General features: G+C 37.1%; 4 protein-coding genes across 8 annotated transcripts; 1 reads left to right on the forward strand and 3 right to left on the reverse strand.

Moving 5' to 3' along the window:
- The first annotated feature begins 119 nt into the window (after positions 1–119).
- PSRP6 (plastid-specific 50S ribosomal protein 6) lies at positions 120–658 on the forward strand. The gene has a single exon (XM_068457694.2). The coding sequence runs from the start codon at positions 185–187 to the stop codon at positions 542–544; it is 360 nt and encodes a 119-aa protein (XP_068313795.2). The 5' UTR covers positions 120–184; the 3' UTR covers positions 545–658.
- Positions 659–1,935: 1,277 nt separating this feature from the next.
- Positions 1,936–7,739, reverse strand: LOC137717748 (inositol-tetrakisphosphate 1-kinase 3). 2 transcript variants are annotated; one of them, XM_088699122.1, is made up of 11 exons: positions 7,395–7,711; positions 6,613–6,694; positions 6,396–6,428; positions 5,789–6,182; positions 4,007–4,127; positions 3,747–3,839; positions 3,457–3,576; positions 3,182–3,358; positions 2,780–2,835; positions 2,609–2,693; positions 1,936–2,466 (listed from the first exon to the last, which is right to left on the reverse strand). In XM_088699122.1, the coding sequence occupies exons 5-11, from the start codon at positions 4,047–4,049 to the stop codon at positions 2,378–2,380; spliced, it is 663 nt and encodes a 220-aa protein (XP_088555248.1). In that variant the 5' UTR covers positions 4,050–4,127; positions 5,789–6,182; positions 6,396–6,428; positions 6,613–6,694; positions 7,395–7,711; the 3' UTR covers positions 1,936–2,377. The 2 variants fall into 2 exon arrangements, with proteins under 2 accessions (XP_088555248.1, XP_068313312.2); XM_068457211.2 differs by lacking the exon at positions 5,789–6,182 and having other exon boundaries at positions 7,395–7,739.
- Positions 7,740–16,949: 9,210 nt separating this feature from the next.
- Positions 16,950–20,375, reverse strand: LOC137717541 (putative inactive poly [ADP-ribose] polymerase SRO3). Of its 4 annotated transcripts, none has more exons than XR_011065807.2 (6): positions 19,091–20,375; positions 18,644–18,882; positions 18,435–18,553; positions 18,209–18,311; positions 17,394–17,545; positions 16,950–17,203 (listed from the first exon to the last, which is right to left on the reverse strand). XR_011065807.2 is itself a non-coding variant. In XM_068456938.2 (5 exons), exons 1-5 carry the CDS (start codon positions 19,996–19,998, stop codon positions 17,529–17,531), a joined length of 1,386 nt encoding a protein of 461 aa, XP_068313039.2. In that variant the 5' UTR covers positions 19,999–20,375; the 3' UTR covers positions 17,308–17,528. The 4 variants fall into 4 exon arrangements, 2 of the variants coding, with proteins under 2 accessions (XP_068313039.2, XP_088555014.1); XR_011065806.2 differs by having other exon boundaries at positions 16,950–17,211; XM_068456938.2 differs by lacking the exon at positions 16,950–17,203 and having other exon boundaries at positions 17,308–17,545.
- A 2,847-nt stretch (positions 20,376–23,222) lies between these two features.
- Positions 23,223–23,618, reverse strand: LOC148694605 (uncharacterized). The gene has a single exon (XM_088699047.1). The coding sequence runs from the start codon at positions 23,616–23,618 to the stop codon at positions 23,223–23,225; it is 396 nt and encodes a 131-aa protein (XP_088555173.1).
- Between the last annotated feature and the right edge of the window lie 3,059 nt (positions 23,619–26,677).

A 26,677-nucleotide genomic window follows, 5' to 3' on the forward strand; every position in this document is an offset into this window, starting at 1 on the left:
TGGGCCAGATAGGTAGCTGCTCATATTGTTCAATTGGACCCAACGACCAAAGCAAAAGGCCCATTTAAACACCAAAAGCCGACACCAAGGTCCAAGACAAATAAGGATAAATGTGGTATCCTCAACGTTATCCCCGAACGAACCAACAGAGGAGCAAAGGAAGGGCAACCCAAGCGAAGCGAAGATGTCAGTCTCAGCTGTGTTGGGGTCTCAATTCGTGGCGGTGGGTGTGCCCGTGAAGAACCCATCTGCGACGGCCTCGTTTGGTGTGACCAGTTCGGCCCCATGGCGCGGCTCAACCACCGGTAACGGCGGCGGTGGTGGTGGGTTGGTGATAGAGTGCTCGTCAAGGCCACAGAAGAAGGCGACTGCGCACCACCGGAAGACTCGGCCGCGCAAAACGCAGCCGTGGGACATTAAGCGCAAGCCCACTGTGTACGCTCCCCTCCCTCCTCTCCCTGCCGAGTGGACCTTGCTCTCTAGTGCCGACGAAGCTGCTTCTGCTTCTGCATCTTCTCCGGAAGAGTCCTCCTCTACTGAGTAGTCATTCTACCTCAATTAATCCATGTTATTATGCTCTGTTTTGTTTAATTTAAGTTTGGAGATTTGAAGTTTGTTTTCTGTTTGTTTAATTTAAATTTAAATTTACTTGTTTAAATTGAATTATTAGAATTTGTACTCATTTGTTTGGATATTAGGAATCTTTAGATTTCAAAATGCAAGTGCAGAAATGGGGGAATATCGAAAAAAATCAGAGAAGGATATGGAAGGGGGAGTGAAATCTAAGCCTCACTTTACAGTAGAGAAATTCTTAAAATTTTGACTAAATTGACGATATTTTCAACATATTAGTTAAATATCAGGAGAATTTTTATATCTCGATTAAACTAGTGTTTGGTATTCATTAAAGTTTTATTTTAAATTTTCATCATTTTTATCAAAAGCAACCAATATTGTTATCTGTCGGTATTTACACAAAATTGCATATCAACATTTTTACTAATACCGATATTTTAAACGCTGAAATTTAAACTTCAGATTTATGATTTTAAAACTCTCAAGTCTCCATCTGCATTGCTTAGTAATCCAAACAAGAGAATTAGCTTTCAGAGAATCTTAACTTTTGTCAAAATTACAAGTTTATTTTCACCGTTCAAACGTACCATAAAATAACGATAATTCAGGATGACACGATAGTAAAACACGAATTTAATACAAACAGGGGGTCCGAGTTGCTTAATACGAACTCGAAATCAGCACAATCTACTAAATTCAACAGAATTTTGGTTAGTCTTGAAAATCTTAACACGATTTTCATTTCTTGATATGGACGCAAGGCATAGAGATACAGGTAAGGTAGATTTTGTCTTAATTTGGTACTGAGTTGATTCTGAAAAAAGTGGCTATAAAAAAAAGTTGGGCCTTTTTCTATGTTTGGTAAACATTCAGATTCAACTTTTTTTCACAGTTTTAGGTGAAAAAAAACCAAAAACACAGCTGCATAACCCAACTTTGAAAAACTAACTTTTTTTTACATCTGTTTTACATAAAAGTTTATCAAACACTATAATATTGCTTTTTTTTTTTCAAAAGTACTTTTACAAAAAAGTTTACCAAACACTCTACTGCTTTATTTCACAGCTACTTATTCTTACAGCACAGCATAAACAGTTTTTTTTCAAAACAGAGCAATACCAAACCAACCCTTTGATTGTTGGCGTGAAACCAACACACAAGCTAACATGATCACAATTTGATCACCGGACTATAATAAGGCACACCCGGAACCCAGATGATACCGACAGAAACAATCGAGCCCTCGAATCACCGCGGTTTTCGTGTTCTAAAAGTTCGTTTACGTTATTGGAAACGATGGTGCATCGTAAGGCATGCCTCAACCATGCCAAAACTCTCAAGAAATAGAAAAGGGATCAGTTAAGGAAACGAAAAGATACTAGATTTGCATCTTTTCGATCTTTATTAGCTTCAAAAATGAAAATGCAGATTTAATCCGAAATTAAACTGATACATCGCAGGGACATATGCCCGTCCTACATAAAAAGCCCGACAAATTATGTGATTGCGTAATCAGCAGCTGCTTACGTTACCTGCCAACATCGCAAGCGAGTAGGAAGAAAACGAACCAACAAACAGAGCCGTTGGATTTATGAGAACTCTGTACATGAAGCATTATTCCAGGCTGAACATCTCCCGTCAGCAGCTTGAATGTACGGACAACCATCCTCCCTCAGCCATCAGCAGGGATCCACACCAGTCACTGTACGTGGGACGGAACCTTGCCCTGCAGAATCTTATTGAGGTGCTTTGCTATCTGCGTTAAGACTGTCACCTTGAAGCAGAGTCGATGGAAAAGTTTTCAGCCAGATCTCTTTTTGTGCTTCCCCTTCACCAGGCTTAAGAGGAAGTCCGTGAATATGTGCTCATATTCCGGCATTTTCCCATACCCTGCAAAAAAATTCAAGGCCAGTTAAATAAACCATACAAATGACTTCTGTTTGTGCAATCGGTAAAATCAACATACTGATGTAAATAATACGCTGAACTCAGTCAGCCGTCAAATGATAACTGAGAAAGATAATTCACTCGCCTGGGAAGTAGTTAATGTCAATGACATAAAACCGATCTCTGGTCCCATGCTCTCGGATCATATCCAAGTTGAACAATCGCAGGCCCTATATAATGACAGGACAAGCTCATTAATTCCAACTTCCATGCATCAACCTGCCCATGGCATAAACCATTGAAAAGTGTGAGTTACCAGTCGACGGCGAAGTTCCTTGGCAAGTTTCTCAAGTAATGGTCGCGGAGGAAGTTCTGCAAGAAAAATAGTAATTACACGTATTAGAGAGGCCTGCATTTAAACTTCACAGCCAAGATAGAAATTTCAAAACCACTGCTATAGTAATTGGAGCCTAACAAAAAAGATAAAAGACAAATTGTTGAATTTCACTGTTCATTCCTCAGTTGCCGGCTCAACCCCTTCAATTTCAAATACCAACGACCAGCCAATTTAATTCGTTTTTTTTTAACCAATGCCAAATTATATTCAAGAGTCCAATATCCAGCACAAAAAACACAAAGTTTATGTTTGAAAGCCAGTAAATGCAAAACTCGTAAACATGCAATGGAAGAACCTGAATTCCTGGACAGGAAAACTCACCAGCAATGCATGGGTCCAGATCTGCATCTTCTGCTGACGCTGCAGCACAAGAAACCCTCGGAAAATGATATACTCCAGCCGTTTTGGAGAGCTCTCGTTTGGTAACATCCGGTAAAGAGAAACGCCTGACAACTTTTATAGCTTCACCAACTATATAGACTTTAAAAAGAACACCTCCTATAACCAGGAAAGAAGCGAAAGTTCAATATTAGTATGTGCGTGTGCTGCTATTCAGGACATAATGATAAGAAACTATACAGATCTTAGTTGCATACCATGGTTTACAAACTCCTGAAGAACAAGAGGAGGGTCAAGCTTTTGGAGAGAGTACCAATCGTAAGCAAGTGATAATTCATGTGACTTTTTACTTCCATCATTGACCAGTGGCTTCGCAACTGAAACATAAAATCAGTACATTTATCAAAAAAGACTGGCCAGAAAAAATTACAGATATGGAACTTATGTCTCCTAACAGAAAATACTTAAGTAACATAACACCACCAACAGGTAAGCATATGGTCCTGATAGTTTACTATAACTAGTTACTACAATACATTAAGCATACCAATGGGTAGTTTCAGCCCAAAATTTGCAACAGCATCAGGGATGGATGATGCATCTTTCTTAACAACCAACTGTTTGGGAACCCCAACTTTGCCTGCACGAATTCATCAATACCACTGCCTTTAGCATCACTAAGGACAAAATTTCAGTTGCCACGCTTATAATTTAACCCGACTCTCAGACTAAAACATGTGAGCCAAAGTTCAAGCAAAATACTATTCTTAGGTAATCCAACATTTGAACAAAAGGCACAGAAGTTACCATAAGAATCAGACAAGTTCAAATCGGCAACAGCCTGGAGCATGGATTGACGATTGTGTAAATGTTGTATGGCATCAGGAGGATCAAGAATGGTGACTTCTGGGTGTGTTTGCCTATAGTCCTGTAAAAGGAAGAAAAAGGGTTGTCAAGGGAGTATAACCCAAATTCTACAAAGTACATAACAAATAATACAAAACAATAATGATTTAAAAGAGTAAAGCGATCGAACCAAATTCCAGTAACAGTACCCATCAAACAAACAAACAAACAAACAAACAAAAACTACACTCTGCAAAAGATGTTATCTATCACCTTTAAAGCAAACATATAATTCCAGTCCATATCATATTTCTACAAATACAAAAATGAACTTAGGGCATGATGAATCGTACATAGAACATAAGTGGAGAAGAAAGCAAACAAAATACAGTGTTATGTATAAATACTTGAGTCTTTTGCATACAAGGACAGTGCAGTGCATGGATAAAAAATGACAAGGGGGACGAGAGTCGTTCTGGTCCAGTTTTAAAGAATAGATTGAACCCTTATTGTCCCATTGTTAATGTAATTACACAATAAAAATTTGACAAGGACTTGAAATGTCCACTTAAAACAGCATTGGATTGTGCAAACTATTGTTCCAGAAAACAACTTGAATGTGGATATATATATATATATATATATATATATATATATATATATTTATGCACCCCCTTCCCTAGTTATTCAGCACAAAGCAAAACTGAACAAAAATCATTGTTACTGATCGCAAAGATGTATAAATAAGATAAATAGTCAAATACAGTAGTCTAACATGGAAACAATGATCAATCAACTTTCTCCAGAATTTCCAACATTTGGCAGACGTAAAATATTCCTTCTTAAACCCTTTTTTTAATAACTTATTAAAGTTGTAGTACAAACCTAAAGTAACGGAAGATGAACACAGTCTGTCCTCATTAAGGTTTTGAAATACTAGCAGGCATAAGCAGAGGAAAAAAGTAATTGATCTTATATCAGATAGATTGAATAAATTGTGTTTGCTGTAACTGATTACAGGTCTTAGAACCAAAGAATCCTATTTGGGACACATTGGACATGTTAATATTCACTTCCTATTAAACTCAGTGTTTTGGATCTGAAGATTAGAATTCAGTATACTGATAGAAAACCAAACAATTTCCAAGATACATAGAGAAAGAACTAAAGTACTGCATGACAAGATTTACAATGTTAATTACATGTTAACTGAAGTTTCATAAAACTATAAGCCTAATACAGGCTGCTGACAATGGGTCAATTGTACACAACATAGATCATCGATTACTGACTGGAAATCTGATAAGTGAAAACCAGCAGTAGAAACAACAAAAGGTAGTTACTGAGTGACACAACATTTGTCCAGAAAACATAACCATGCTTTCGGACACATTACCCACAATCACAATGACTATGATCGAGCCCACCAAAATAATAATAATTCTGATTAGTCCAAAGTGCTGGTTGCATAATCATCATTCCACATGACCTTTACATGTCAGGGATTTGTTCTAGACAATAAAGAAGTAGTTTACATGCCATGGAAGGAAAGAAAATAACAGAAATCACGATATAATTTGTATATGGTTCATGCTGAGGTCGTTCAAGATTTTAATCAATTACCAAACATACTGCGTTGTTTAATCTACTACTTAACACTCTCCCATAGGCACAAGCAACTACAAATTATAAAATAAAACGTCAATCCAGCCAATATAGGAAAGTTTGCAGCTGTAATCCTACCAGTGTATAATCGATGGCCAGCAATCTAAATGCACCCAAATGTTGGACCAGCCATCACAACCAGCGTCCGAAAGAGGATTTTGAAGAAGGGTGTTTTGCAGACCTTATCCTACTACTTATAGCGCCCTAGACACTCAAAAGCAGGTGTACCAAATCTAAATTCACTCACATCACATCAAGTTCGCTAACTCCCATTCAGCTGACAGTGAGGGTAAGTTATACCCTGAAAACATGAACCCATTGAAGAGAATCACGAATCTTCCACAAGAAAATTGCTTAGAAAACCTGAAAAACTCAGCTAGATGGCCATGGAAGTAGAAACATCATCACTTGCTGGCTTGAGGCCTCGACCTCAACTACAGTCATAATTCATGACGAAGGAAAGAGAAGCACTCTGCACGTGTCGTCAGACAGGAATAAGTTCTAAGCATTAACATTCTGGTTGCCAACCAACCTGTCGGTGATTATTTGATCCCGTGCAATGTATAAATGATGTCATGCACAAGATGAGGATAATGAATTTAAGCAGCAAGTGTGGTTTCAAGACAAATCAGTCCAGAATATAAGTTCTTAAGGCTATAAAATGATGAAATTTACAGAAACCAACCTCAAGAATCTGGCGCCACTCTTTTCCAGACAGCTGCAAGAGAGAAACGATAAAAATGTATTGAGTTACTCTTGACCATCTACATTTATCAGACCAAAATCAATAGTGGGTATGTATGGTGAAATAAATACAGTGGGAAGAAGACTTTTACCAAATCCCTCGTTGTACGGGTTGGAACCAAACAAGATAAGCAACTGTTTAAAGGAAATTTCCTAACCTTATGCAGCACTATGTCAAAAGGGCCTTGATCCGAAAGGGGCTTGTTATGATCAATAGCAACAAACAATATCCCCTTGTTTCTGCATTAAACAAACAACATATTACACTTGGTAAGGAAACACCTGAGTAAAAACTGCATGACAACATCACCATTACTTGAAAGCGCAGAGACATAACACCAACACGGAAACTCCGAATCAAAGCTATTCATCACTAGGAAATTAAGAGAAGGAAAAAAATCCACACTAATTGAATAGTATTGAAAAAGAAAATTTAACATTCAACCACTAATCTTGGTACACATCCAAGTGACACAAAGCATAGTCATAAATTTTGAAACTTATTAGAAATTCAAATTCTGGCAAATGCATATGAACACAGATTAGCATAGTCATAAAAACATATTTACAATTTTATATTTTGGATTAAACCCAGATTACAAACGTGATTGCATTTTTAATAAATGGGTCATTGGAAAATGACTTAAAAGCACACAACTTTTGCGTGCCTTTAACTCCTAAAGAATAAAAAATAAAAAATCTCAGGACTTGGTTGAGAAATAATTGATGGTTAGAAAGAAGATTCCGCAACTTTCTTTCACTTTCTCGCCAGCCAAACAAAAATGACAGTAGGGACTGGGATATTCCAGATTGGAAAAACCCCACATCACAACAAATTCAGTCCGCAAATCAATCCTCATGGGCACATCAGAAAACAAAAACAGAAGGGTTTTTCAGATTATCAAATTGTGATTAATGTCCGCAAACAGATATTAATTACCTAGCTAAACCTTCGAGCTTTGGCTGCAAAAAGCTCTTAATCTTCTTAGAGGTAAGAGCGTAACCTACCACCACCAATCTCTTATGACTGGTATTAGGGAACCCACCTTCTTCCTCCCTCCCACCTTCTTCGATACCGTACGGCATTTCCTCCCTCATTTCTCTCACCATGGCAAGATAATTTCAAAATTTAACTCCTGTGTATTGAAGATCTGGTAGGTTTAATGGCGTCTGATGCGACAGAGAGCGAGAGGCGCAGAGAGGAACAGAGACAAGTGAAGGTGATGACGATGGTTTTGTAATGTGCCTAAATTGTGTTACGAAATGTGGAAATAGGAGTTTAAATAAGATTTGGCTTCCGACCAAAAAAGTAAAATGATTTGCTTACGGTGCCAAGTAAATCGGAATTTGGATGCCCCCACCCCACGCGTTTTGTAATGGTCACGCTTTCCGGTTTATCTTTCGAGTTAACGTTATGTATCAATCAAATAAAGATATGTGTAAATTTTAGTCATGTGTTTTTATTTTATTTTTATGTGTATTTATTTCATTATCACGAGGTGTTACATTACGAAATATTCATGTCGTGTAAGGGCTACTTTGGGTTGGTGTGTTTTTTTTTTCTTCAAAATTGTTTCTTTTGTGCCGTGAGAATGAACGGCTATGATAAAAAGCATGTAAGTGTTTGATAAATTATAGTGTCAAAAGTGTCTTTAGCAAAAAAAAACCAAAAAAAAAAGATGGTATTGTGGATATAAAAGTTTCATTAATCGGTATTATTCACTTGTCTACAATGATAGAAGCGTTTTTTGAGAAGCATGTGTAGATCTGCTTATACTTTCTGCTGTTTTGAACCCATGATTTTAAGATTTTTTTTTTTTTTTTTTCATTTACCAAACTTATGTTTGTTCTTCCTAATGTCGTTCGAAATGTAAGATGTAATTCTAATGGGCCAAACTGTTTATGAAAAAGAAACTTGTGTTTATAATTCGGCAAAGAATGAGCACTCCCACTAGTTACTAGTTATAAGGACTATATAAAAATATGGGTACATCAACATCATCTAGATAATCATAGTAGGCACAAAGGCTCAATACACCTCTATTGCGTCAAGAAGCATACTTTGAGTGACGACATATTCGCACACAAAACTCAAAAATGATTGGTGAGTGAGAAAATTTAAGATTCCTTGCTATCCTTCTTGTATTAAATTTTTCGTTTTTTAAACTAATGAGTACTAAATAATTTAGCTGCAGTTAGCGTTTTTTTTTAAATGACGATTGGATCCAAGACGAATTCACCAAATGCAAGTTGTTGTGGATTGTTGTGGATCACACCCAACTGTTATAAGTAAAAAAAATCCATTTCAATTACACGAGGATGCAATGATCGGATTGTCACTTCTCACAAAATAGTTCGGTGCTCGATTATGATTTTTCAACCCAACAATCATATTTTGCAAAACCGTCTTAATACTAAGTCGTTGAAACAAGCCAATGTCGTGAACCAATGTATCGACGCACACGACGACACTCAGAGTGATTCGGTGACAAAAAATTTGATTTTCGAAACACAATAAATGTTGAAACAAATTTCGTAATCCAATAGATCATGATAAAAGATGCAACTTTCATTTCTTAATCGTATGTGAGATTCTTGCCAAAAACTCCGCGAGTGGCCGATTTTATCACGGTCTCTCTAAAATTCGCCAAATGTTTGATAGCCAAGGAAATTTGTTTTATGTCCAGATTGTGGACCTTAAGATGGTGGCGGCGGCCCACGACAACGCCGTTCATGAATTCAAGGTTACTTTGCCTAGTTCAAATTTAGATCCGAATTAGCATTTGAAATTCAAAATTACCAAACTGCCGTACTTTAAATTTTTTCAAAACCAAGATTATTTTTTGGGTAAATTATAAAAAACTACCTCAATTATTGGTATCACGACACTTTTATACTTCATCTTAAAATTGACAATGTCATACCTCATCTTACGAATTTGTGCCAATGTCAGACATTCGTTAGTTTTTCTGTTAATTTCTCCATTAAGTGCTGACGTGACTAGAGACGAGACCTATTTTTTATTAAAAAAATAATTAAATATTAAAAACTTTAAAACCAAAAACCAAAAAAACCCATCAACCCGTGTCCCCCTCCCCTGATCCCCTTCTCTCCCACCCAACCCTCTCTCTCTCCTCTCTCCCTGCAACTTGCATCCCTAAAATCCCAAAACCCAAAAACCGTTCCCACCCGTCCCTTCCCCAACCTTCCTCTCCGATCCCACCGACGACAACCTTACATCTGTCATTGACTCCAGCGATGACAACCACGACCCCCAATCGCCCTCAAACCCTAACTCTAGCCACAACCTCCACAACAACATTCCCTTTTCCTCCTCACCGTCGGAGTCTACCCCTCTGGCGCCCCGCTCGCCTCCGTCGCTCTTCCACGTCTACTTTAACCAAGACCAGGCCTGCTTCGCCGTGGGGACGGACCACAGGTTCCGGATCTACAACTGTTACCCGTTTTGCGAGCTCTTTCGCCGCGGCTTCGACAACGGAGGCGGAATCGGTGTTGTCGATATGCTATTTCGTTGAGACGATCGCAAACCCCAAGGGGTTGTGCGCTGTGTCGCAGGTGGCGGGGTCGCTGGTGTTGGTGTGCCCTGGCCTGCAAAAGAGGCAAGTTAGGGTGGAGCATTACAGGTCCGGTGAGAAGGGTTTCTTGGTTTTGGGATTTTAGGGATGCAGGTTCCATGGAGAGAGAAGAAAGAGAGGCAAGAGAGGGAAAGACAGAGATAGAGAGAGGGGAGAGAGGGTTGGGTGGGAGAGAAGGGGATCTGGGAAGGGGGAACACGGGTTGATGGGTTATTTTTGGTTTTTGGTTTTTTTTTTTTTTAATATTTAATTAACTTTTTAATAAAAAATGGGTTATGTCTCTAGCCACGTCAGCACTTAACAGAGAAATTAACAGAAAAACTGACGGAGGTCTGACATTGGCACAAATTCGTAAGATGAGGTATGACATTGTCAATTTTAAAAGATGAGTTATGAAAATGTCGTGGCACCAATAGTTGAGGTAGTTTTTTGTCATTTACCCTTATTTTTTTATTTTTTTAAATAAAAACCGAGATAATTAAATATAAAGGAAACCAATTAAAATTCGAAACGCAAAATACGAAAAAATGAATAGTAAATCTTGAGACGAGATTTCAAGGTAGCAACAAAAGGGAACGGACTTTTTGAATTAGAAAAAGAGATTGCTCACCTTCACTCTTGTAGAGATTCTTCAATACCGCAGTCGAAAGTTAAAAAGAGTACTTGAAAGGCAAAAAAAATGTGAGGATAACCCACTTAATTTGGGCATGTCTAACTCAAAGTAGTGGTGGACCCAGAAAAAATTATTTGAAGGTTCACGGGTAAAATTCACAAACATTTCTTAGATTCACACACATTTCTTAGACATTCACAAACATTTCTTAGACATATAATAACCTTAAATTAAGACATAATTCCATCATTCATAATTTATAGAACAAATAACAATACAAGTTATAATTATCTAGGACGTATTTTCATATTTTGAAAATGCTACATTATAGCTTCATTATTTAATGAAAGAAAAAACACTCTCTATATAAAGCATCATGATATCACTCACCCATTTATCTCCCATTCGGTTACGCAATGAGTTTTTCACAATATTCATAGTGGAAACAACTCTCTCTACTGAAGCAGTAGCAACTGATAGAATCAAAACCAATATAATTAGAGAATACACATGATTATATACTATGTTCCTCCCCACTCTGCCATTTTTTCTTTGCAAGAATACTAATTCTTTTGAACTGAGAAAATTCATACTTGAATACATATCAAAAATATAACGCCCAAGTTGATATTTGTTTTTAAAAATAATAAGAACTGTAACTCCTCTTTAAGGCATTTTATGAAGCATTTGAAAAGCATATACGAAGGACAACTCCAACGTTCAAAAAAACAGCACCAAATTATCCATAGAAATTACCAAACTTCAGAAAGTTAGCTGACAACGATTGATCGACCAAATTAAATTTTTTTAATTTTTTAAAGATTATAAAGATTGATCGACCAAATTAATTTTTTATATTAAATTAGGTACAGATGGGTCTGAGAGCCTCTGATGAATAATCTTATCTATACATGGTGTGGATTAATTAAGCAATGGCAAGCTGTTCGCTACTATTTGTTTTCATTTGAATGACAAAGATTTATCACTGCATTCGTGTTCCTCAGTGGCCGACCAAAACCATGCATGCTCTTCCTCAACCATTATTTATTTTTGTGGAAACAGATTTGTCAAAAGTTATGCCTACATTTTTTTTTTTTAGTAGAACCGATGTTTTACATTAATTTATATTAAGAGGGACATGGAAAAGTTTTGCGGACCATATGCAGTATGTTAAAGAAGAAAACACTAATGACCACAGCAATTCACGGTAGGCGACGGATGTGTGACGTTTCGAGTTGTCGTCCCCGTTTTCAATTGTCTCAACAATTAGATCATATTGAAAAATCAAAATACGAGAGTTTTATCGAAAAGCTTGCGGTACTGTTCATTTTAACGAAAAATTACATTTTATACTAAAAAGTTAATCATGGTACTATTCATTTTACCCTTTATTTTGTCCTTATTGTTAAAACTCAAAATTTTCAAACCCTTTTCATTAGTTTTCCTTTCAAAGATTACTTGAGTAAACTAAATATTATAAACATAGGCGTGTATGCAGTTTAATAATTGTTCTTATAGAGTTAACTAATTCGTGTCTTGCTTGCTGGTCGACAGGAGGTGCACGGATTGTGTATGCTACAAGGCTTCATTTGGTAGGTTGGACGAAATAGGTTGTCATCAATTAAACTAGATTTAAGTCTAGTTCGTTGTTTGTTGTGTCAAATGTGAGATGAATAAGATTGGACATGATGGCCACAATAGAGTGGGTTAAGTTACAAGTCCTGTCAAACAAGTTCCTATCAATCTAATCATATCTTTATACTTGGAATACATATATTTTCTTAAAAAATAACGAATGTAAATATATATATAACTATAGTCAACAGTTTAACGAACAAATTACTTGAGTGAGAGCATCTACCCCAGTGGACCTCGTTGGCTCCATGATTATCTGCATGTTTTGTCACTATCCTCGTCCTTAGAACGCAGTACATGTTTTGGAATATAAATTTTGTCGTGGACATGACTTGTAAATTACTTGAAATGTAGTTCCAACTTCACGTGAAGAGGACAAAAGCTTTTGGGTTAATGGCGATATATGTACATATCACGCTTGTTTCTTTCTTTCTCTCAGAATTTTCGACGCTCTCTCATCTGTCTCCCACTTTGCATTTGTCTCTCGTAATTTCATTGTTTGGAATTCGCATATAAGCATGCATTAATCTGGAAAGCAACATGCACCAAATCTGGAAAGCAACATGCACCAAATGAGCTTACGGTTACGTCATGGCTTATTACAGTAGTGTTATATTTCTCTAAGTGACATGATTTTATTGGAGCAGAACGTCACGGAAAGGTGAACGTGTTTTATTTAAGTCATTCTCCGATAATATGGTTACAATGACACATATTACTGTTCTCGACTATGATGATATTTATCTGCGTCAAAACAACATAAATCTTCGCTGCAACAATACTAAAATTATTTGTACGTACACTCCAGGTTTTATAGCAAACTTTTTTCGGTGTAATTTCAATGTTGCGTATCAATTAATGCTACAAATACTTTATCTGTCACTAACTAAACTATACAAATATGGATCAAACTAATATATGTATATAAATGTATATATCGATGTTCCACAAATCCAAGACATGTAAGTGACTGGTTATAATATCATTTTTAATAATTGAAGTTTATTGTCATGTTTTAAATGTAATTTTCATGCATATAAAAGTTTTCATGCATATAAAAGTCAAAAATAGTGACAAGAATTGGAAACTATAAATCTTCAGTCACATGAAAAACACAACGTGCCAGAAAATATACCGCTGTCGGTCATGTAACGTCAGAATTTATTCCTAATATATATAATTATATATCCTTGAGTAATGATATGGAGATCGTATTCTTAAACCACATTAATGTATTATTTTATGTTGAAAGTGATGCATAAAATTAACATCACTTTCATTAATTGACGTGACATATAAACATCACTTACCACATCAGATATGATAATCTAATTTGGTACAAAAATATAATCATCCTAACATTTTCCTTTTTTATGCTTTTTTTTGTTACAGAATTTATTCGGTAATTTAAGCCAAATGATTTATTCACGTCCCCTTCTATTTCTTATATGTATGTATGTATGTATGTATGTATGTATGTGTGTGTGTGTCATTGGATTAAACAAATTAAAGACGAATAACGTCATGATTAAGAGTGTGTGCAAAAGATAAAAAAAAAAAAAAAAAATGTGTGAATGACTTCCTGTAATTCATATAAAAAATGAATCCTAGTCGCCAAATGCTGGCACACATTTTTTTAGTGTAAAGCAAACAGTGGAGAGAGAGAATCTACCTAAGATTTTTGGTAGATATACATTGAGATCAATGCGGTACGAGGATTATTTGGAGTTTGAGAAATATATATGTGTATGTTTTTTTTAGGACTCTTCGAATGTGTGTATGGTATAGATCCATTTTGGGCCATCAAATATTTGATGAAATGCATGATAGGCTTCCAAGAGGCATGTCTTGGAAGCACTCGGCAGGTAATGTCGATAATACTTGACAAATCCTCTCAATAACACTCATTAAATTGCTTCTACATATGTCAATATATGTTGACATGTGCACAACAATATTCGATTGACGACAACAAACTTATCAAGTGTTCGACAAAATACCTTAATGAATAAACTGAAATTTTTTGCACATTTCAGACTCTATTGCTATTACAAAACTTAGACCTTTACACTAGGATTACCCAATGTTCAAATATGTATTGGTAAATATTCTTAACTATTTAGATTGCAAAAATAAACATCAAATCTGATCTAAAATTTCAAGTGTAAAAGTAAATACTCTGATTGCAAGTTTTTTATTTTTCTATGGAGTAAATTGTAACATCCCACATCGCCCAGGGGAGTGGATCCTGTAAGTCTTATATGTATATTCTCATCTCTACCTAGCACGAGGCCTTTTGAGAGTTCATTGGCTTCGGGTTCCGTAAGAACTTTGAAGTTAAGCGAGTTCGCACGGGAGCAATCCCAGGATGGGTGACCCACTGGGAAGTTCTCGTGTGAGTTCCCAAAAACAAAATCGTGAGGGCGTGGTGGGGGCCCAAAGCGGACAATATCGTGCTACGATGGAGTTGAGCTCGGGATGTGATGGGGGCCCGGGCTGGGATGTGACAAAATTGTAGAAATAGTCCTTCAACTTTAATTCAATTGAAACAATTGTTTCTCAACTAAAAATCCATTACCATTGGTCCATTAACTCATCAAAACATGTAGCTATGATCATTTTCGTCAAATCCGTTAGAATTCTGTCAAAATAAATTATGTTGAAAGGACCATTGCTAGAATTGGGTTAAAGTAAATGTATCATTGCTCTAATTGGGTTAAAGTTGAAGGACCATTTCTTCAGTTGTATTAAAGTTAAGGGGACCATTGTTACAATTTTTTTTATTTGAGTTTTCATATTTGTCACTTGATTCAGCCTCACGTGCATGACACGTGACTTATTTTAACGAATGTTCTCAAGGAGTTGACAAAAAGGACAATAGCTACACATTTTGATGAGTTGAGGAACCATTAGTAATAGATTTTTAGTTGATGGACTATTGCTCTAATTAGGTTAAAGTTGAGAGACTATTACTCTAATTTACTTTTTTGAGAAAAGTATATCACCACATCCACTTTATGGGAACAAGACAAAAGTCTAATTCATTTCATTCACCTAAAGTATTCATATATGAGAGAAGTGGATGTGGTGATGATTCCATGAACCACCAATCTTTTGTTTAAAAGTGGATGTGGTGATGATTCCATGAACCATCAATCTTTTTCTTTTTCTTTTCTAAACAAACGATATTATCTATACTAAGAGGAAATGGGTGGGCTAAGCCTCACAATAGGCTAGCAATAATGTGATTCAAATTTGTCTTTGGCAAGAACCAAATCTAAGACCTCTCACTTACAAATGAAGAGGAATATCATTAAATCATAATACTAAGTGGCATGAACCACCAATCTTACACCTCTAGTTTTACTTTTTCCATACTTTGTTTTTCTTTCTTTGGCACTACCTCCTGCAAGATCATGCACCAAGAAATATAGGAGCACTGCCCTAATAGTGGGGCCGAGAAAAGTTGCGGTACTAAGCCAATGGGGTTGAAACATTTTTCCAACTCTTGAGGGGTGGTGGTGGGCCGTGGGGGGGGTAACAAAATGCAAATTGCGTTGAAAACATGTAGCCCAAGTGAAGAAGAAAATTTTTAACGTGCGGCAAATACAATTTGGTACACGAATCACTTGTATATGACGTTTGGTATAATGGGTAGTGTTTCTACCACACTAACGAAGTGATAGGGGCATGATTTTGGGTTGTTTGGGCTTGAGTAGTGATTAATCTTAATTGTGATCACATGGATTTTGTATTCATTTGTGCGGATTTTGTTCGTTGCGCCGGTTGTTTATGTTGCCGTGTTAGACTTTGGTTTGTTTTTCGTCTTTATGAGAACTGATTTCATGTAATGTTGACATTTATTTGATGAAAGATATTTTTTTTGTTGGACAAAAATGGAGTGGCAATGATTTGATTTTAGTGGATGTAACTGCTCACTGGTCAGATGTGTGCATCTATGGTATTGTGTGGTAAAACTGTACTTACCTAAAAGTCAACTTAAGAGTCCAATAGATGATGAATTAATTTGTTTTATTTTTATTTTTTTATGGGTTTTTCTGGTTGTTGGATCTTCCAACAAAAGAGAGATGATGATAGCTCTGTTGCTTGAGAGGATTCCACTTATGGTGAATTATTATGAGTAGCACTTCATGGTAGGGTGTGGTGCATGTATAGCCCATTCACACATAGCTAGTTGGTGACGAGTACAAGGACCTTTGTGGAATTTTATTTTTAAGCGTTCAGTATTCAAGCGAGTACTTCACGTGTCATAAAAAAAACTAAAAAGATAGCTTTGGAAGTTTTCCATTTTTTGGGATCTCAAATGGGCGTGAAAACATATAAGAACTCTTGAATAGAAATGGAAAAGAGATGTAATCTAGTTTCTATGAAAATGGCAAGATCTTTGACACAAGAAGATGGAGTTGACTCATATCATTTTGACTTGGTTCTGATTTCTCTATGTTCTTATTTTTTTTTAAGAATACCAAGTTGGGCTCTTCTCCTACCTGTATAGAATAGAACATGCTGAGCCAAATCTTCTTTATGTAAAACCTACTTTATTTAGATCGGAAAAATCGTCCCTAAATTTTTTTTAATCGACCTCGTTTTCCACTGCATTGGGGATTTTTACAACGCACGGTCAAACACATTTGTCAAACGATGTCTTTTAGGAAACGATATCCTCGCACATTTCTTGCTCCTGTTATAGCACTTGCCAGTTTAGACATAACATTTACACGATAACAATATCATTCGGAATTAGGCTGCACGTTCAAAGGCGACCGGATTGGGGTCTGAACTCAGGTTTCCACCACCAGTTGGGAGATGATTTTTACCCAGAATGGACATGGAGATTGGGATTGGGACCAGTAAGCCACTCCAAAACGTGTGCAGCTTGAAGCTCTGCAAAACTAACAATGAGAAAGTCTTTATGGCGCAAAATTGTCTACTGCCCCTCGCTGATTTGAAATAGCGTTCTTTCTTTACGAATAACACATGAAATAATACATCAAAGAACACACCTAATGTACTATCATTCGACACAAAACATATACAGAATTGCCAGATAACGATCATCAAAATAGATACTCACAGTTCACGATGAAGATTTGGAAGAGTTACACCTCGCAAACTAGTTCATCAAATCTGCAACTGAGACATTTTAGACGGCCTTGACTTGCATGATAATACACCTTCAACCATCCATGCCAAGCAACCGAAGTAGTGATCAATGAACTCTTTCTTCTGAAAAGCAAAACTTCCACATAAGCCATCATAACAGATCCAGGCGCATACCACTGCGCTCATGTTTGAAATCTTATCACTCAGTCGTTGAAATTTTAACGCTCATGAGGCACCCACACAGCTCCACACACACACACTCACACACAAAACACAAGCCTCTTCCATGAAGGGGAATATTGTAAGAAGATGCCATTCCAATTTGTTAATGAAAATAACAGAACTTTACAGCAATCCCGCAACAGCAGGCATAACACACCACACAAATTCGTGCACATGAGCATAAGCTGCACAAACATTCACATACACAGGACCGCCAACTGTCATACTTGAGAATGTTTAAAATCTCGTACAACCTTGGATATAGGAAAACCAGTCTCAACCTCAATGCAGGCTTCTGTTGAATTACGTAACAAGAGAACACAAGTACTAACAGACAATGAACACCGCCTTTCTTCAATACTAAACTGAAAGCATATTAGCTACATTTATGATTCGGCAAACCAGGAAAAAAAATTGGAATAGTTTTCGCTCTTTTGTATGGTTGGGCATTTTCACCCTGATCCTAGTATGAATTTAAAGAAGGGGTTACACATGGTTCCATCAATTGTAGAGACCATGACAACACATTTATATATGCCTCCTAGCAAAACAAAACCTAAGAACCTTGCTTCTGGAGATGCAAGTCGTTAAGAGCAGATGCCATCAATTGCTCCCCAGTAACTGATCTACACTGTTTGACGAAATCATCTCTCGCCAGCTTTCCACCCTGCAACATTGAGAAATACCGAAAACATTTTATTCTTAGACTACGTTTTATTGTTCCTATCTTTCATAACCCACAGAGAGACAATATGACCCACAATTCTGAACCGGTGAAAAGAAGATTAACCTTCAACTCGCAAACCAGAGAGGACAGTTCCTGAACTTTAGAAGGAGGAAGGTAGCTCTGAATCTTCGAAATTAACATATCTACAGGGTATGCTCTTCGCACCGAACCTCCCAATTGAGCTGAAATCCACAAAACAAAACCAGTTATCATCAATGAAACAAAAAAACACAAAAAAGCAACCGTAACAAATAGAATCGAAAGAAACATACCTGGCACGTAATTCGATTTGTAGCTCACAACACACTCGGGAAGAACGTGTCTATTCATGTTGGTCGACCATATCACATACCACTTAGGATTCATAGGGTCATCTGCGCCATTATCGAATTCCACACTAGAAGGGTAGCATTGCTTAGAACCTGCCTCAATTTTTTCAACACTGCCTAGTATAACCCGGCACAAAATAGCATATTTTTCGCCATTATCATCCCGCTCCGACTGCCCAGAACTGCAGAATTCAGCCATTACAATATCAAATTATCAACAATTCAAAAGGAATCTTGGGCAATGGGCACCCTCGACTATACTGCGGCAGTAATATCTCCGAGTCAAAGCCGTATAAACGAGAAATGGAGATGGAGAATAAGGGCCATTTGGTCACATAATTCCAATTGGGTTTTTGGTATTGTTGAAATGAAACACAAATTTGAAATTACCTCAGGAAAGGCACCGATAAATGCGAAAGGTGAAGACCGACGCCATGCGACTGCGGCCCAGAAACCTTGCTGGGTGCGCCGAACCCATGTGTCAAAATGCCTCTCACATCGCTGCCCGAGACGCCGCACCAGGCGTATACAACATTGGCCGAGCCCCGAGCCGCCTTGGTGATCTCAATCTGCTTCTGAAACACCTCCAATCGAGCCTTCTCCAACGGTCCGTCACGAACGCACTGATGAACTGCCGTCACAGCAGCCGAGAGATCGACCTTCCTCATCCCCGCGAGAAACAAATTGCTGCACACTGTGTAAACCCTCTCAACTCCTCCCAGCAACCTAACATTCGGCCACTCCGAACTCCGTGGCCTTATCGACGATGTCACTTCGTCCTCATCCGCCGGCTCTTCCTCCGTCTGCCTCTTGCCCAAAACCCGACCCGATACATTGACCCGTCGGTTGATTTGGACCTTCGGACTATCCGACCCGTCCACCAAATCCTCGCTGACAAACGCCCTAGGGAAGAAGGGCCTGCCGTTCATGTCAATCCAAGCGATCGATCTCTGACTCCCAGCGCCCAAATCAATCTGTAACATTCGCACAAAGTCAAACAACACCGTTGACCCCTCCATTTCAACGCTGACCACCGCCTTGCGCTCCGCGAAACCTGCACGCAGAAATTCGACGATCGGGTTCGGCAAGTCGTTCCAGGACTCGTTCTGGAAAAACATGACCCGGGCTGGGGCGGCGCTCCGCTTGAAATTGGAGGGGTAGTGCATCCGATTGGATGTCCGATTGCAGAAGTTTTTAGAGCTCGCTGAGGAAGACGACGGCGAGAGGATCCGCTTCGGAACCCTAACGGTGACCGATTGGAGGATTTTCTTGGGGGTGGCGGCGGCGTAGGAAGCCATGGATTCTACTGCGTAGAGCTTTTCGAGCTAATGCGACGGCCTCACAGAACTCGAAGAACTCGTAGAATCAGGGGACTTCGCGTTGGCGTACGGTTTTTATAGCGGGCATTTTGGGTTGTATGAAATTACTAGAACGCCCCCTTGAAGGCGGTGCTTTTTGTTCGAATGGTTCGAGTTGACGAAAGGGTATGCGAGGTAATTTGCGCGTGGGTTTATGAGGCTGGCGATTCGGTTTACTTCGGCCCAAAGGAAATGAATTGAAGAGAGAGAAAAAGAGATGAGAGAGAGAGAGAGAGCGTTGGAATGGATTAATGATGTGGATCTGGTAATTTGAATGAGTTTTTATAGTGCACAAGGCTTGGAAATCCTATTGCGACAAGAAATCCCATTCTTACTAGGAAAATGAATAAAAAAACGGTTACATAAAAACGTGCATGGCACGTGACAAGGGAAATTATGAGGGAAAAATGGAAAAGTGAGAAAGTGAAAAGTTATAGGTTATGCAAGTGACATTCCACTACAATCGTAAAGAGAAGTGTTGTATTTTGCATCACAGTATGGGTTCGAATTCCGTTGATTTTCTAATCTAATATTTAATCTAACAAATTTTTCTCTTTAAATCCTAATTTACTACCTAATATTTCCCATAAACCAATTCAATATGTTGATTTATTTTTACACCCATTTGATTTTTACTAGGAGTTCAACGTGCTAGACTATGAGAAGAAAGTGGTGGATGGATTTTACGATGTACATGGACATTCCCCAGATTTAGCAATTCAAGGAAAAATGCCATCTTTCACAAATCTTGAAACAAACCTTGGGAGTTCTGGATTCAAAGTTTCATTAGTAAATTGAAAAGTTGATCCTGTCTTGGAAGAGTTGGTGCAAATTGCACAGTGTATTGCTTTAGACCGTCCTGTCACCAACGTTGGTGTTTTAGTTCAGAGGCTTGCTGAACTCATTAGCGAACGTATGGGTGGGCCTGTAAAGGATGCAAATGTCGTATTAGCGAGATGGATGGAAAGAAGCACAGAGTTGAGGACATCAATGCAAACTAGCGTGCTGCCTGTTGGATCCACAACGGTTGATAAACGAAGAATGATTGTAGGGTTAATTATAGTGTTTGAGTTTATTGATAAATTTGAGTTTTATTATTAATTTTATTTTATACTTAATAATAATTACGCAATAAGGTAAAATAGACAATTAACATTTAAAATTTAAATTGGGTGTAAAAAGAGGTTATATGGGTTTAAATAAAATTTCCCGCTGGAAAATGGGAGTCTCACAATAAGCTAGCAATAATGTGGTTCAAGTTCACATTTAGCGAGAATTGAACATAACAATTCTCACTTAGAAATGAGCCTAAACCTTATTTGTTACGTACTTTCAGGTTTTTTTTATTTTTTATTTTTTTAAGTAAAAACTAAAAAATAAAATCTCAATGTCAAATTTAAAAGCTCAAGAAAGTAATTTTCAATTTCTATTTTATAAAAATTAAAAACTTAAAATAGTTACCAAACAAGATTTCAGTTCTAAAAAACGTGAAAATGAAATAGCGATTCAACGTCCCTTAGTTATTTTTTTTTTTTTGACCTAGAAGTTAATTAAACTCGACTTTGCACATTTTTAAGTGGTTTCTCTTTATTGTGTGTTACCTTAGTCAGTTAGAATTGCTTGAAAAGACTAAGAATACAAAGTAAAGATATATTGTGCCGGCTAAGGTTTAGTGAAAATGGTATTATGGCCTAGACGCGTTTTCTATTCCATTATTTACTTAATTAAGGAAAGTAAATGTGCATAAGAATTCCTAATAGACTTATGATGGCGTATCCTATTAGGAACTTTTTGAACTTCTTTCCAAAAATGATTTTATTAAACCAACTCCAATGGTGGGCTAAAAGTTAAATTTCCTCATTTATTCACCCCCCCCCCAATCACCACCCAACCCATGCTAAAAACATTGGGCTAAAAGTCAAATGCCAAAGCTGGGCCAAATACCCCCCCATGCGAGTGGACTCGCTGGCAATTGGGCCAGTCTCGACTTGCCCACGCTCCAACGCGCCCCACGCGGTGGGCTTGCAAAGCCTCCCCGACAGGGGTAGGCCCTGCTGTCAGCCGTGTGTCGACCACCCAAAGAATCTCAACGGCTATAATTTTAATCCAAGGGCTGGGCTTTAAGGACTGTTGGTTGATCCAACGGTCCAAATTCAAATTTAATTTTTTTAAAATATGTTATTTTAAAATACATTGAATCCAATGGCTGAGATTGAATATAATCAAATTTAACGGTAAAAAAAAAAAAAAAGATCTAACCAAATTTAAATCCAACGGCTAAAATAATTAAAAAAATTATTTAACTCAAAATTCACCCAAAAACTCTATAAATACTTATGTATTTGTTCAAACATCCACACAAAATAACAACATAGTACACTTAAAATTATTACATAAATGCTTAGCCAACATCATCAACGTTCACCTTCTCGGCGCCATACATGCTCAACCAAATCTTTGCGAAGTGTGTCATGACATTGAGGAGTTTGAATTCTATTTAAACGTCTCATATTCTTACTCAAGGTAACCCTATCTTATCGGGTCTCATATGTGGTTGGAGCGAGATATTTAACATCTCTTGCAATAGCTCTCGCATGTCTTGGTTGGTCATCATCCATATTTTCATATGAATCTTCTTCAATCTCGATGTACTCATCTTCCACAATCATGTTGTGCAAAATTATGTACGTCATCATGATTGAATGGAGGTCTTCGGTCTGCCAAAATCGTGCAGGCCCTCTAACAATGGCCTATCGAGCTTGTAGGATCCCGAATGCTCTCTCCACATCCTTCCTGCATGACGCTTGCCTCTGCGAAAATAATTTCTTCTTTACACTATCGGGATGAGAAAAACTTTTGACAAAGGTAGACCAACTAGGATAAATATCATCAGTTAGGTAGTAACCTAGCTCATACCTATTACCATTTACCTTGTACCAAAATTCTGGTGCTCATCCATTAACAACATTATCGAACAGAGGAAAAGACCAAAGAACGTTGATATCGTTGTTTGATCCAGGAGCGCCGAAGAAAGCATGCCAAATTCATGTGTCGTAAGACACCACAGCCCCGAACACGATGGTTGGCTTGTTATGACGGCTCTTGAATTGGCCAGCCCAAGCAGGAGGACAATTCTTCCACTCCCAATGCATACAATCAAGACTTCATATCATGCCAATGAAGCCTCTTTTGTCTGCCTTGAGTAGAAGCCTCTTTAAGTCTTCACGATTTACCTTGCGGAGGTATGTAGCTCTACATATGCCTTGAATTGCCTTACAGAAGTGCTTCAGATTCTCAATAGCAGTACTTTTCGCAAGTCGACAATACTCACCAGTTAAGTCTACAGAGTACCCATTAGCTAGCATGCGAAAAGCAGATGTGAGCTTCTGATGAGGTGATAGACCTTGTCGGCCTGCGGCATCTAGCCTCCTTGCAAAGTAGTGGTCATGATTGACAATTGCGTTCAAGATGCTTTCAAAAAGCTCTCTCCTCATTGGAAACCGCCTTCGAAAATCATGAGAAAGAAATCTCAGACGTTCGATGAAATAATCTTTCATCATGGTGTGGGTTTGAACCCCATCGACTTCCTAATATAATATCTAATCTACCAAATTTATCATTTGCCAAAAAAAAAATGTTATGAGTTTATGAGCTGTAATTTATTTCTACACCCAACTTACTTTTTGCATCCATTTGATTTTTAACTAAATTATTAATATCTCTTTAAACCCTAATTTACTACCTAATATACCCCATAAACCCAATTCAATATATTGATTTATTTTTACACCCATTTGATTTTTAACTCTATCAAGAGTCGTTACTTTGCTTTTTAACTCATCTTGATTTGGATTGGATTCTCTTGTTCATACTAGGAGTTCAACGTGTTAGACCATAAGGAGAAAGTGATTGATCAATTTTATGATATACATGTACTTTCCCCATATTCTGCAATTCAAGGAAATATGCCATCTTTCGCAAATCTTGAAACAAACTTGGGAGTTTTGGATTCGAAATTTCATTAGTAAATCGAAAAGTTGATCTTGTCTTGGAAGAGTTGGTGCAAATTGCAGTGTATTGCTTTAGACTGTCCTGTCACCGATGTTGGTGTTTTAGTTCAGAGGCTTGCTGAACTCATTAGCGAACGTATGGGTGGGCCTGTAAAGGATACAAATGTCGTATTAGCGAGATGGATGGAAAGAAGCACAGAGTTGAGTACATCAATGCAAACTAGTGTGCTGCCTATTGGATCCATAACTGTTGATAAACAAAGAGTAATCGTAAGATTTAATTATAGTGTTTGAGTTTATTGATAAATTTGAGTTTTATTATTAATTTTATTTTGTACTTAATAGTAATTACGCAATAGAGTAAAATAGACAATTAACATTTAAAATTTAAGTTGGATGCAAAAAGATGTTACATGGGTTTAAATAAAATTTTGCGGTGAAAAATGGGAGCCTTACAATAGGCTAACAATAATGTGTTTCAAGTTTGCATTTAGCGAAAATCGAACATAACACCTCTCACTTAGAAATGAGTCTAAACCTTATTTGTTAAGTACTTTCAGGGTTGTTTTTTATTTATTTTTAATTTTTTAACTAAAAACTAAAAAATAAAATCTCAATGTCAAATTTAAAAGCTCAAGAAAGTAATTTTCAATTTCTATTTTATAAAAATTAAAAACTTAAAATAATTACCAAACAAAATTTCAATTCTAAAAAACATGAAAATGAAATAGTTATTCAACGTCCCTTAGTTATTTTTTTTGACCTAGAAGTTAATTAAACTCGACTTTGCACATTTTTAAGTGGTTTCTCTTTATTGTGTGTTACCTTAGTCAGTTAGAATTGCTTGGAAAGACTAAGAATACAAAGTAAAGATATATTGTGCCGGCTAAGGTTTAGTGAAAATGGTATTATGGCCTAGACGCGTTTTCTATTCCATTATTTACTTAATTAAGGAAAGTACATATGCATAAGAATTCCTAATAGACTTATGATGGCGTATCCTATTAGGAACTTTCTGACCTTCTTTCCAGAAATGATCTTATTAGGATTACGTACTCTATACATGTTATGTAATAGGATGAACTGCGAATTTAACCATTGAATTATTACCTGAATGAAAATTAGGTTTCTAAACTTTTTTTTTTTTTGAAAAATAAGTCATCGAATTATAAAAATTTGCCAACTACATCCCTAATATTATATTCGAAGCTAGAAGTTAATTATATTCGAAGCTATTATATTCAATATTCCATCAATTTAAGTCACATTACTTGCATGTGATACACATTGGAAGGTAGATTGGTAATTTTTTCGTAAGGAAATAATGTATGGAATTAACTTTGGAGGGTAAATTAAACATTAGATTTGCAACCTATATGAAATGTTAATGGGTTTATAAGTGAGAAAAAAAATGGTATTATGCTCTAATGTGTGTCAAGTGACTTAACTTGACGAAAAATTGGATAACATAACTTTGAATGTAATAGGAGGGTTGAAATGATCAATTTTTGGTGAATTTAGAAACTTATTTTACTGACAGAGATCTAATTTTTACTGAGGTGATAGTTCAGGGACTAAATTGGCACATCACCCTATATAATATGATCATTAGATATCGTAACTTGTCAAGTAGAAACCAATAAGTTGCCTTGCTACACATGCAGAGAGATTCAAAAATATTTCTATCGAATCTGTCAATTACTACTATTGTGGGTTTTAATCCTACGAGCATTTTACATTAACATGTGGTATCAAAGCATTTGTTCATATGATTAAAATCGCAAAGAACTCCCATGTTTTGAAATCGCCAACTTGCAAATAAGTTTACTGCAAAAAAAAAGGTTTGTTGCTCACAAAGTCTGAATTACGAGGCCCTAATATTGGAAGAATAAGCTGTCCTACAGTCGTCCTACCTTGTCCTACCTACACACTAGGACGGCTACCTTGTCCTACCTACACACTTGTATCATGTATATATATCCTTGTAATTTTGTAAAGAAATATAATGAGAAAAAGCATTTTCTTCCATATTTACCACATGGTATCAGAGCCGGAACCTTAACCGGCCTGACTCCATTGTTGTCCCTTCTCTTCTTCTGCACATTCGTTTCGATAATGGCAGAAGATAATCTTTTTGACTCAGAAGCTGAAAGCTTCACAGCTCCTCGCCCTAGTTTTCCAGAAGCTGAAGTCAACCCAAACCAACGTTCGTGTTCTGTGTTGTTAAATGAGTTTAACTATCTTCCATGGTCCAGATCAATATCTCTTGCCCTTGGAGGAAGATTTAAACTTGGATTCGTCAATGGAAGTATTGAAGCACCTGACGTCGCATCACCGGAGTATGAAGCATGGCTGTGCAAAGACCAGCTGGTCATGTCGTGGCTCCTCAACTCCATGGATCCTAAGCTGTCTGAAATTTTCAGTTTTTCAGAATCCTCTAGTGCTTTTTGGAAGGCAGTCAAGGACATGTATGGAAATCAAAACAATGCTGCTCGAGTGTTCCAGCTTAAGAGGAATCTTGCAAGTCTTCAACAAGGTGATAAATCCTTTGTTCATCATCTTGGTTGCATGAAAAACATGTGGAACGAACTAGAAATGTATCGACCACA

Source organism: Pyrus communis, chromosome 8 (genome assembly GCF_041283825.1).
Source record: "Pyrus communis isolate YQ-2024b chromosome 8, ASM4128382v1, whole genome shotgun sequence".
Lineage (NCBI taxonomy): Eukaryota > Viridiplantae > Streptophyta > Magnoliopsida > Rosales > Rosaceae > Pyrus > Pyrus communis.

Coding starts and splice junctions, on each gene's coding strand:
- LOC137717541 (XM_068456938.2), bottom strand. CDS start 19,998: ATGGCTTCCTACGCCGCCGCCACCCCCAAGAAAATCCTCCAATCGGTC. Junction 18,554..18,643: donor CAAATCGAATTACGTGCCAG/GTATGTTTCTTT, acceptor TGTGGATTTCAG/CTCAATTGGGAGGTTCGGTG. Junction 18,312..18,434: donor CTCTGGTTTGCGAGTTGAAG/GTTAATCTTCTT, acceptor TCAATGTTGCAG/GGTGGAAAGCTGGCGAGAGA.
- LOC137717748 (XM_068457211.2), bottom strand. CDS start 7,564: ATGGTGAGAGAAATGAGGGAGGAAATGCCGTACGGTATCGAAGAAGGT. Junction 4,128..6,395: donor AGTGGCGCCAGATTCTTGAG/GTTGGTTTCTGT, acceptor TTCCTTTTACAG/GACTATAGGCAAACACACCC. Junction 3,577..3,746: donor TGGGCTGAAACTACCCATTG/GTATGCTTAATG, acceptor TTTATGTTTCAG/TTGCGAAGCCACTGGTCAAT.
- LOC148694605 (XM_088699047.1), bottom strand. CDS start 23,618: ATGATGAAAGATTATTTCATCGAACGTCTGAGATTTCTTTCTCATGAT.
- PSRP6 (XM_068457694.2), top strand. CDS start 185: ATGTCAGTCTCAGCTGTGTTGGGGTCTCAATTCGTGGCGGTGGGTGTG.